The following is a 12,611-nucleotide window of genomic DNA, read 5'->3' as shown; positions in this document are numbered from 1 at the left end:
AAGCATATACAATCATAATCACTGTTCCCAAATTTTTTCTCCCTTCATCCTCCCCATTTTCCCACTCCCAACATGTGTCTTCAAAACTGTGACTCACTCCCACCACAATAGCTTAATTTTATCCTGATATCTCTCTAACCTCTACTAAAATTTCACCTGAAATATTTCCTTATCAGGTATGTGAGGCTGATAAACATTTTCTTTGCTGTCCTCATTATCTAGGTATCATACATCAGACTCCAGAAAAGCAAATCTTTATATTTAACTAATTATTCAGTCAAATGGTCACAGATTCTCTTTTCCCTTTTGTTTCCACACACTTCTTAACACAAAGAGATTAAAAATTAGGCCGGGTGCAGTGGCTCACACCTGTAATCTCAATACTTTAGGAGGCTGAGGCGAGTGGATAGCCTGAAGTCAGGAGTTTGAGACCAGCCTGACCAACATAGAGAAACCCTGTCTCTACTAAAAATACAAAAAATTAACTGGGTGTGGTGGTAGATGCCTGTAATCCTAGCTACTCAGGAGGCTGAGGCAGGAGAATCGCTTGGAACCTGGGAGACAGAGGTTGCAGTGAGCTGAGATTACGCCACTGCACTCCAGCCTGGGCAACAAGGGCAAGACTCCATCTCAAAAAAAAAAGAGAAGAAAAAGAAAAATTAACAGATTGGAATATAATTAAACCTGATGATTAAAAATGATATTTGAGGCCTAATAAGACTTAAGCTGAATTCTTTAAAAAGAAATATTTTAACCCATATTCCAGGTATATTCTTAGATCACTACATCTGATATGTCCCAGCAAAAAGTAATTAGAAACAAAGCCAACATTTACCTTTAATTAAATAATTCTGACGTGCTTGCTGACGAAAGCTAAATCTATATAAGAGTTTCAGGCCATGTATGGTGGTTCATACTTGTAATCCCAGCACTTTGGGAGGCCGAGGCAGGCGGATCACCGTCAGGAGCTCGAGACCAGGCTGGCCAACATGATGAAACCCCATCTCTACTAAAACTATAAAAATTAGCAGGGCATGGTGGCACATGCCTGTAATCCCAGCTACTTGGGAGGCTGAGGCAGGAGAATTGCTTGAACCCAGGAGGTGGAGGTTGCAGTGAGCTAAGATCACACACAGCACTCCAGCCTGGGCAACAGAGCAAGACTCCGTCTCAAAAAAAAAAAAAAAGAATTTCAGCAGTATGTAAAATACTATCCTATACAAATCTATTGCTCTGTGTATCATATAAACACAATGTCAGTAAATGAAGAATGCTCCAATTATATTGAAAAAATAAGTTTGCTATGTTTATTTACATTTACAACATGTTTATTCACCTTGTTTTTGTTCATGTCTTTAAATTTTATTATGATTTCATGGTGGCCATATACACTGTTTTCCTTAAAATATTAACTTACATAGAAGTAATTCTTTTTCTTGAAGCAACATATTGGTTTAAAATTAGGCTGATTACTAAATGAGCATTAAACTTCATGTTTTTAAGGTTGAGTTTCTTAATATATAATTAACAAACAGGGACTAAAGGATGTTTTTTGTATGTAGATTTCAATGCATTTTTGATTGATACACTCATGTAATGATCACCACAAGGAAGTTACAGAATTCCAAGGTTTCTTCATACCCTTTTCTAACCCCTGAAGTTTTACCTCAACCTCTTATAGGATTTCTAGCTCAGAGTTTTGCATTTCTAGCATGCCCTACAAATGCAATTATGTAATATATAGCCTTTTTGTGTCTGGCTTTTTCCACTTAACAGAATGTTTTTGAGATTGATGGACATATCAGTAATTCATTACTTTTTATTATTGAGTAGTATCCCATTACGTGGTTGTACCACAATTTATCCACTGATCAGTTGATGGGCACTTGAGCTGCTTCCAGTTTTCAGCAAATATAAATAAAGCTGCCTTAAACATTTTAATATAGCTCTTTGCTCGGACATATGCTTTCGTTTCTTTTCAGTAAATACCTAGGAGCACAATTCCTGGGTCATACAGTAAAATGCATGTATAACTTTATAAGAAACCATCAAACTATTTTCCAAAATGCTTTATCATTTATAAACCAACGAGCAATGTACAGGGTTCTAGCTGCAACACATTTTCATCAATACTTGATATTGTCAGTTTTTAAATTTTTAATCATTCTAATAGAGGTGTACTAGTATCTTATTGTGGCCATAATTTGCAACTTCCTAATGACTAACCACAATGAACAGTTTTGCACGCACTTACTGGCCATTTTTACATCTTCTTTGGAGAAATGTCTGTTCAAATATTTTGCCTATTTTTAAACTGAATTATTTGTCTTGTTATTATTAAGTTGTTAGACTTGTTTATATATTCTAGATACCAGTCCTTTATTGGACATATGATTTGCTAACGTTTTCCCATTTTGTAAGTTGTCTTTTCACTCTCGTATTTTTTTTTTCTTGGAGATGAAGTCTTGCTCTGTCGCCCAGGCTGGAGAGCAGTGGTGTGATCTTGGCTCACTGTAACCTCTGCCTCCCGGGTTCAAGCAAATCTCCTTGCCTCAGCCTCCCAAGTGGCTGGTATTATAGGCGCCTGCCAACACGCCCAGCTAATTTTTGTATTTTTAGTAAAGGGGTTTAGCCATGTTGGCCAGGCTGGTCTCAAACTCCCGGACTCAACTGATCCGCCTGCCTTGGCCTCCCAAAGTGCTGGGATTATAGGTGTGAGCCACCGCACCTGGCCTTCACTCTTAATAGTATCCTTTGAAGCACCAATAAATAAATGTTTTTCATTTTGATTATATCCAGTTTATCTATTTTTCGTTTGTTGCTTGTGCTCTTCGTATTATATCTAAGAAATGACTGCTTAATCCAAGGTCATGAAGATTTCAACCCATGCTTTCTTCTAAGAGTTTCATAGTTTTAACTTTTAAATTTTCGGTAAATTTTTGTACATGATATGAGGTAGGAGTCCAAATTCATTCCTTTGCATATGGATATCCATTGTCTGAGCACCACTGGTTGAAAGGACTCTTCTTTCTTCATTCACATGCTTTGCAACTATTTTCTCCCAGCCTTTGGCTTATCTTTTCATTTTCTGAACATTGTGTCTTCTGAAGAGGACAAATATTAAATTTTGATAAGTCTTATTTATCCTTTTTCAAAAATGGTTTGTATCATTTGTGTCCCATTAAGAAAACCTTGCCTAAGGAAAGTTGCAAATATTCTCTATGTTTTCTTCTAGAAGTGTTATTATTGTTTTAGCTCTTACATTTAGGTCGATAATCCATTTTGAGTTAATTTTTGTAGACAGTGCAAACTGAGCCTTCAACATTGAAATAGTCTGTCATCTCTGTTGAAAATCAATTAACCATATACTTGCATGCACAGGTTTATTTCTAGATGCTCTTTTCTGTTTCACTGATTTATGTATTTATTTTTTCATCAAGACTACACTGTCTTGATCTTGATCTTAATCCTCCAACTTGCTCTTACTTTTCAAAATTGTTTTGGCTGTTCCAAGCTCTTTACATTTCCATATAAATTATAGAATTTCTGGTCACTTTATAAAAAAAAAAATGTCTGCTAGGGTTCTGAGAATATACAAACTCTATAGATCGATTAATCTGGGGACTGTTAACATTTTAATATTGAATTGTCCAATCCATGAACATTGAATATCTTGTTGTTAGGTCTTCTTTAGTATCTGTCTGCAATGCTGTGCATTTTTCAGTACACAGGTTTACACATATTCTCCCAAATGTACCCCTAAATTTTTCATGTTTTTGCTTGTATTATAAATGATGCTATATATGTTATAATAAATCAATTTCTAATTGCTTAATTTTAATAAATATATGCGCAATTGTTTTTTGGATAATCTTCTAACTTTCAACCTTGCTGAATGTACTTAATAGTTCATGTAGCTTTTTTGCAGAATCTTGAGGATTTTCTATATGGAAAATTGTGCCATCTAAATTAAGGAAGTTTTACTTCTTCCTTCTCAATCTGTATGGCTCTTCTTCATTTTACCTGATGGCACTGGCTAGGACTTCTAAGACAATGTTAAATAAACGTGGTTAGAGAGGACAGATTTGCCTTTTCCAATCTTAAGGGAAAAGCATTTGTCTTAAACAAGTAGATACAATCTAAACTGTAGGTTTTTTGTAGATTCCCTTTACTGGGGAAAGGAAGCTTCCTTCACTTCCTATTTTGCAAACAGATATTTTTAAATTGTGAACAGATATTAAATTTTATCAAATGCTTTTTCTGCATCTACTAAATTTCCTTTTTAAAATATGTTAATATGATAAATTAATTGATTTTTGAACCTTATACTGAACTTGGTAATCCTGGCATAAACCATCGTTGGTCATGATTTTTACCTACTGCTACATTTGACTTCCTAAAATTTTGTAATATTATTCTCTGCATTTTTCTCCAGTTTAAAAATTAAAATAAATTGTATAGGTTCACCAGTTAAAACAGTTTACTTTAGATTTATACTTTTATTTTACTTATTTCTATAAAGCATTAATGTCACTATTTATAAAATATAATATACAAGCATACTTAATATTATGAAAGCAACAAAGTGACATAGTTTAAGGAAGCATGTATTTCATTCTTGCTAGCCATTACTTTACAAAAACCATGCCCCACCATCTCCTTTGTACTAAGGAACATTTACCCCTTATCTACACATTCTCTGTAAATGCCAGTTATCATCAAGATAAACAATCAAGCCTCTCCATCTTTTTAGTTCTTTCACTATACTGTCAGGTAGGAACGTAAGCAAATGTAAACATTAATAAAATTTGCTGCTATGTCCATAAGACGTGGGAAATCATTAAAACTTTTATACTTAAAAAGTTCTCAGTTCAGAATCCGGCACCATATTCAAAAACTAAATTAAAACTGAATAAATGTTTAAAAATTGAAAAACTAAAAGAACCATAAAATTAATAAGTAAAATTCTAAGGCAAGATTTCAAAGTATAGAAATGATTTTAAAAATTTAAAAGGTATGACTATTTAGAAAAATAAAACCTTTGTAATAAAACATATATAACCAAAATTGAAAGATAACACCAAACCAATCAAATTTACATATATCAATATTTACAGTTTAGAAACAGAAATAAATGAACGATGACTTTATAATCTAAATCTTATCAATTCTTTAAGAGTAAAAGTTTGAAACTATAACTTATTTAATCAAAAATTTTTTTTTTGAGACAGAGTCTTGCTGTGTCATTAGGCGCCAGGCTGGAGTGCAGTGGCACGATCTCGGCTCACTGCAACCTCTGCCTCCCGGGTTCAAGCAATTCTCCTGCCTCAGCCTCCCAAGTAGCTGGGATTACAGGCATGCGCCACCACGCCTGGCTAATTTTTTGTATTTTTTTTAATAGAGATGGGGTTTCACGATGGTCTCGATCTCTTGACCTTGTGATCTACCCACCTCGGCCTCCCAAAGTGCTGGGATTACAGGTGTGAGCCACTGCACCAGGCCAATTAATTTTTTAAATATTATCTAATCTAAAAAGAAGCCTTCAGAAAAGAATATCTGTAAAATTTAAATATAAAACAGCTTTCATGGAGAAAAATTCTCATAGCTCAGCAGTTATTCAAACTCAATGTACATGGATATATATGCACAGTTTTTTGGATCCTTAGCTATTTTTCATCCCTTTCTCTTCAAAATACTTTGGTTCTCCTAACAGACATCCAAACTGTTTCTTTCACACTTCTTACTAGATTCTATGTAGACACTATTGATGAAATCACCAAAAAGTAAATAGAAGAAAAAATAAGGGCTTGAATGATCTAAGTCAAAATGTAGTTACATGAAGTCTGTCATTAACCTCCACAAAAAATTACTTACATCTGCTTAAAAAGTTGTCAATATTTTTGTTTTTTCTTAAGGCAGGAAAATCCAAATCATATACCAAAGCATCCAATCCATCCTAAAGAAACAAACAAACTATGGTTAGTTTTTTGGATCACATTATGAACAGTTTCCTTTTTTATCAAAGAATAAAATATATGCTTTAATATTTAATTTCCCCTACACAACTTGTATACATTTAACACTCCTCACAAGATTATATGAATAGTGAGAGAAAAGTTGTTTTCATTTTATATGTAGTTCTTTTTACCTTCTAAGTCTGCCAGACACAGGGATAAGAAAACTACCATATTGGCTGCAAGTGATTTCAATCCATGTACTTTTCCCCTCATAAGGACATGAAATTTTATTTTGCATTACTTCTTCTTACTATGGCATTTATCTTTATTTCACAGACATCAAAAACCTACATTTGTTATTACAAATATTTTACAAGTTAACAGCTAAATAATAAAATGTGAGATCTAATATAAAATAAATACTGCATAATCACAAATACAAGCTATATACATTTTTTTTTTTTTTTTCCTTGAGACAGAGTTTCACACTGTTGCCAGGACTGGAGTGCAATGGCACGATCTCAGCTCACTACAACCTCCATCTCCTGGGTTCACATGATTCTCCTGCCTCAGCCTCCTCAGTACCTGGGATTACAGGCACACATCACCACACCCAGCTAATTTTTTGTATTTTTAGTAGAGATGGGGTTTCACTATGTTAGCCAGACTGTTCTTGAACTCCTGACCTCTTGATCTACCTGCCTCAGCCTCCCAAAGTGCTGGTATTACAGGCATGAGCTGCCTTACCCAGCTAGCTATATACATTTTTAATTACAAAAATGTATTGGGTTTTCATGGGTCTTCTTTCTTTGAGGTATTTTCTAGGGCAACCCAGTAGTATAGGACACACATGAGCTTTTGAATTTTTTCTGCTTTTTTTTTTTTTTTATTAAAAGACAGGATCTTGTTCTGTTGGCCAGGCTGGAGTGCAGTGTCTCAATGTTGGCTCAATGCAACCTCCACCTCCTGGGCTCAAGCCACCCTCCTGCCTCAGCCTCCTCAGTAGTTAGGACTACAGGCACACACTACCACAGCTGGTTAATTTTAGTATTTTATGTAGAGGCAGGGTTTCACTATATTGCCCAAGTTGGTCTTGAACTCCAGACCTCAGGCAATTGCTCCTGCCTTAGAGACCCAAAGTGCTGGGATTACAGGTGTGAGCCACCACGTCTGGCCAAGCTTTTGCTTTTAAGTGGATATTTAAATACTATCTAAGCAAGTGCATGGCAGTGTGAAGGTATACCAAGCAATGTTGAAGTGGGAAAGCATCTATTCAGACTATATCCTGCCACGTGGCAGGAACAGGGGGAACATTCAGATTATCCTAAGCAATCCTCATTACGAAGTGTCACCCTTTGGTAAATGTTGTTTGTATAACACTATGGAAAAGAATGTTCTTTTTTTTTTTCGTGATGCTTAACAATGAAATCAGTTCCAGATGGGTCAAAACATTCAGAAAACAGTATACTGTTGGGAGAACAAGTCATATAACCTTTCCGTGTCTCAGTTTTTTTTTATAAAATGAGGATGATTACAACACATAGCAGATTTGTGAGAATTAAATGAGTTAATATGTGAATTGTCTGGACCTTAATAGTCTCACTTATTTCTCTTTTCTTTATTTCTGTTACTGACATTTGAAAGTTCTACATGTTAGTCTCCCTATTGACAGGAATGACCTACACAGAAAATAGACATTTTAGTCATGTGGTCAAAAAACCTTATCCTAGGTCACGATGTTAAACCCTTCCCCAGTGCAGCAATCCAAAGTATTTTTGCTGTTGCCGTTACACATGGGCATCTGAGTTTTGTGTGACCAAGTATTTGATCATGTGTTTGTTAACGAAAAATGAACTGCCTCCACTAATTACATATGGTCACTAAGTGTTTGGACCTGGTACCATACACTTTAATTCTACAATACCACGGGATAGTCTATTACTTTTCAGCACCACCCATAAGCAAAACCTGTGTGCCTTTATCAGGGAAATGAAGTTGGCAAGAAGGTATTCTTCTACTATAATTTAAAGCATATACCAACAGAGGTTTCTAAGGGGAGTTAAGACACTGGGGTGGGAGAGAGGGATGCAGGCTTCCACTTTAATGCAGTGGAAAAGCTGCACAATGCAAGGAATGTGTATGTCCAACTATAAATGGGGGAGGAATCTTAGCTTTTATTCAACACTTTGAAGTTCCATAAAATAATGAAGCATAAGACTTCCACATTTCCTAAAAGTCCAAATTCTAGTACCAGGACTCAGAATGCTAACATAACATTCATCCAAGCGCAAAAACAATTCATGAGGAATGATAATCAAAGGATATTTTTCCACTGGTCCTTTACTTAATTTTATGATTTAGGCATGAGCAAAACTACTCTCTACTTTCACAACATGTCGATCATATAGCTTAATCATCAATTTAAAAATGTAGAAGAGGCCGGGCGCAGTGGCTCACCCCTGTAATCTCAGCACTTTGGGAGGCTGAGGCTGGCTGATTGCTTGAGGCTAGGAGTTAGAGACCAGTCAGGCCAAAATGGTGAAACCCCAACTCTACTAAAAATACAAAAATCAGTCGGGCGTGGTGGTGGGCACCTATAATCCCAACTACTTGGGAGGCTGAGACAGGACAATTGCTTGAACCCTGGAGGCGGAGGTTGCAGGGAGACAAAATCATGCCTCCAGGCTGGGTGAAAGAGCAAGGCTCCATCTCAATAAAAAATAAATAAATAAAAGAATGTGGAGGAAAGAATATATAACAGAGGGGCCAATCAATGTCAAAAAAAATTACAATAATTAAATTATTTGCTACTAATAATTGAACAAGGGTAGTAGACCATTTGTAGCAGTTATATTTTAAAAGAAGCTAGTTACATAAGAGAAGTATTTTCACATATATACACAAAGGCCAGCAAAATCAATTAAAAGTATAACATTTTACAATTATCTCTAAAGTAAAAACACTTCACATTTCCTGAGAAGCACTGATATAGCAGGGGACGGTCGGGGGGAAGTGGGGGTAGAGGAGGTAGAGGCCCAGTTGTGTTATCCCACAACAGAGTTCAAGCAAAAGCAGAAGCAAAAGAAAATTATTCAACACTACTGCAAACTTTAGTTTTCTGGTTAGTTCTCTAAAAACCAATCAGTCTATCAATCAATCTCTCTTCATTTGATAAAGAAATAATTCAACAAAATTAAACACAGATATGAAAATGAAAACAGAATTTCTACTTTAACAACCTGATACTAAATACAATTAAAATCTGTTTAACTGGTGTGACATTACTATATCCATGTCAATGCTGACCAGGACATTTGTAGTCAAAAAATAAGTAAATAATGTTCCAAATTATCTAGTACAGCAAACAATGGCTCTTCCCAATCAGTCTCCAATCATACCTTTCCAGCCTGTTTCTCTACATGTACATAGATGGGCTTACACCACAGTGTGCTACCAGCCATTACCCATATCAGTCAGGCTCACTCCACTCTACTGTGCCTTTGTACCTGCTTTATTCTCCAACTGGAATGTGAACATTCTTACGTTAAGACTGCCTCAACAGCAAACCACCATGGCATGTGTATATCTACGCAAAAATCCTGCAAGATCTGTACATGTACCCCAGAACTTGAAGTAAAATAAATTTTAAAAAAAGACTGCCTCAAATGTCCCTTGCTTTGTGCTGCCTTCCCAATGCCCTGAGGCAATGTTAAGTGACCTCCTTTGTGCTATTATAGAAATTATGCATTTAGCTGTTATACTGTAATTTTTTTTTTTAAATAGAGACAGGGTTTCGCCATGTGGGCCAGGCTGGTCTCAAACTGCTGACCTCAGGTGATCCACCTGCCTCGGCCTCCAAAAGTGCTGGGATTACAGACATGTGACCCCAAGCCCGGCCTGTAGTTTTTTATTTATAAATCTGTCTCTTCTGCAGGAAAGCAGAAAAAAATAAATACTTCCTGTCTCTGAGAGCTCAGAGGTTAGTAGATAGAAAAAGTAAATAGAGGATATCAAGCGTTATAAAGAGGTACTACTGTACATAGATAGAGAAAGGACTGTTTGGGGCTTCAGAGAGAAGATGAAACTTGAGCTGAACCTTGAAGAACAGAATTCTGAAGGAATAAGACAGAAGTGGGACAATGCAATCTAGAGATAAAAAGGATAATTCAGAAAATGAGAGTAGAATGTTCTGGACTGGGAAAGGTGAGAAGGAGATGAAGAAGGAGTCAAAGCTGTGACGATGAGGTAGAGAATGTTAAAGGTATAGCATACGAGAAGAATAATTTATCTTCAGATAGCCATTTGGAACCATAGAAATTTCTGGAGGGGAGAGTGGCATGACTGGTGTTTATTTTAGTAGTCTGACAATGATAAAGATAATGAATTAAAAGCAGAAGAAACAGGTGGAGATGAAAGCAATTAGGAGGCTACTGTGGTAATACAAGCATAAAAGAATAAAAGACTAAAGACTGAACTTAAACTGGGGAAATAGGAATGGAGGATTAGAAGCAAAAGAATTTGATTAATAACTGAAAGAGGAACAGGAAGGGTTGAAAATGATTGTATGATCTTCAATTGATGTGAGTACATAGTGACTTCATTAAACAAGGCAGAGAATATAATTTGGAGAGAGGATAAATTTTTTAGACACACTAAATCTGAGGTCCTTTGGGATATCATTTCGTGGATACCTAGATGGCAGCTGAATATAAGTTTGGGTTTAACAGAGATATTGGGACTACAATATAGATTTGGGAGTCACTAGGGCATACTTAAATCCATGAGAATATGTGCAATTATCCAATAAGCATAAACAGGGAGAGTGGAGAAAGACTCAAGAATAGAACCCTGGGAAATACTGACATTTAAGAGGTACACAGAGCAAAAATGGTGGAGGAGGACACAGAGAAGAGAAAGAAGACAGAAAGAATAGTACCCAAGAAAGCTGAGAAGGAACTTAAAAAGCAAAAATGCTTTGGCCGGCCGCGGTGGCTCAAGCCTGTAATCCCAGCACTTTGGGAGGCCGAGGCGGGTGGATCACGAGGTCAAGAGATTGAGACCATCCTGGTCAACACGGCGAAACCCCATCTCTACTAAAACTACAAAAAAAAAATTAGCTGGGCATGGTGGCGCGTGCCTGTAATCCCAGCTACTCAGGAGGCTGAGGCAGGAGAATTGCCTGAGCCCAGGAGGCGGAGGTTGCGGTGAGCCGAGATCGCGCCATTGCACTCCAGCCTGGGTAACGTGAGTGAAACTCAGTCTCAAAAAAAAAAAGGCAAAAATGCCTCAAGAATGAATTTAAAGCCTCTCAGGAGGTCAATCAGAATAGAGAATGCAAAAGAAGCCAAATCATTTGCAACTGAGACATCACTGATGGGTTGCACAACAATGTGAATGACTTAATGCCACAGAACTATAAATTTAGAAACAGTTAAATGAGCGAGGTGGCTCATGCCTATAATCCCAGCACTTTGAGAGGCCAAGGCTGAAGGATCAATTGAGGTCAGGAATTCAAGACCAGCCTGGCTAATATGGTGAAACCTCGTCACTACTAAAAATACAAAAATTAACTGGGTATGGTGGCAGGTGCCTGTAATCCCAGCTACTCAGGAGGCTGAGGAAGGATAATCCCTTGAACCTGGGAGGGGAAGGTTGCAGGGAGCTGAGATCATGTCACTGCACTCCAGCCTGGGTGACAGAAGGAGACTCTGTCAAAGAAAGAAAAGAAAAGAAAAGAAGAAAAGAAAAGAAAAGGAGAGAAAGAAAAGAAAAGAAAGAAAAGACAAAAGGGAAGAAAAGAAAAAGGAAGGAAGGAAGGAAGGAAGGAAGGAAGGAAGGAAGGAAGGGTTAAATATGTTATAGGGGTGTGTGTGTGTGTGTGTGTGTACATATATAATTTTTGTATTTTTAGTAGAGATGGGATTTCACCATGTTGGCCAGACTGGACTAAAACTTCTGACCTCAAGTGATCCTCACCTCCCCTCTTGCTACACACACACACACACACGCACACACACACACACACACGGCAATAATTTAAAAATTTTTTAAGTCACTATCAGATGTCAGCAAATCGGTAGATTAGGAAGCTCCAAGCTCTCCTTCAACCACAGAAACATCAAAAATAACAAGCTATCTGAACCAAGTCTGCAGAAGTTCTGGAAAATTTAGATTTATCGCAAACAAGCAAATATCCAACCAAGTAAAAGCTATCCCAAATAGTAGAAAAGGGTTTTGGCAGTTTACTTCTCTTGTCCCACTCTGTCCCAGGGCAAGGACAGTCTTAAGTCTTGAGCAGGTAGCAGAATGGTTCCCACTCTTCCCACTCTCCCACAGCTTGAACCCAAGGGAGTAAAATAAGACCACACTGTGTATGTTCACTCTATGTTGTATGGGAGATACCTGAAGGACTAAAGCAAGAACCTAAACTCTGTTTCACATAATTCAGAATACAGACAGGGGGGAAAAAAGTTAAATAAGTTTTATGATGTGTGTGTGTGTGTGTGTGTGTGTGTGTGTGTGTACACATATAATTTTTATATTTTTAGTAGAGATGGGGTTTCACTATGTTGACCAGGCTGGACTAAAACTTTATGAGTAGCTGGCACTCATTAAGTTAGCTACAAGGAAGCTAACTACAAAACCTACTGATAT

At 36.9% G+C, this 12,611-nt stretch overlaps 1 protein-coding gene across 3 annotated transcripts in view; it reads right to left on the bottom strand.

Annotated features, from left to right (window-relative positions):
* ROCK1 (Rho associated coiled-coil containing protein kinase 1) overlaps nt 1–12,611 on the bottom strand; it is a 163,869-nt gene that overhangs the window by 113,513 nt on the left and 37,745 nt on the right. For 2 of the 3 annotated variants that reach the window (XM_032293240.1, XM_032293241.1), the window contains exon 2: nt 5,875–5,956. The exons of the other annotated variant lie outside the window; for it this stretch is intronic. In XM_032293240.1, coding sequence (XP_032149131.1) covers nt 5,875–5,956 — 82 coding nt within the window. The remainder of the gene's footprint in view (nt 1–5,874; nt 5,957–12,611) is intronic. 3 annotated transcript variants of the gene reach the window in all.

Source organism: Sapajus apella, unplaced genomic scaffold (assembly GCF_009761245.1).
Source record: "Sapajus apella isolate SASKATOON/1434 unplaced genomic scaffold, GSC_monkey_1.0 scaffold29, whole genome shotgun sequence".
NCBI classification, from domain to species: Eukaryota; Metazoa; Chordata; class Mammalia; order Primates; family Cebidae; genus Sapajus; species Sapajus apella.
The sequence above is the reverse complement of the archived record's forward strand: the minus strand, read 5'-3'. Positions and strand labels throughout refer to the sequence as shown.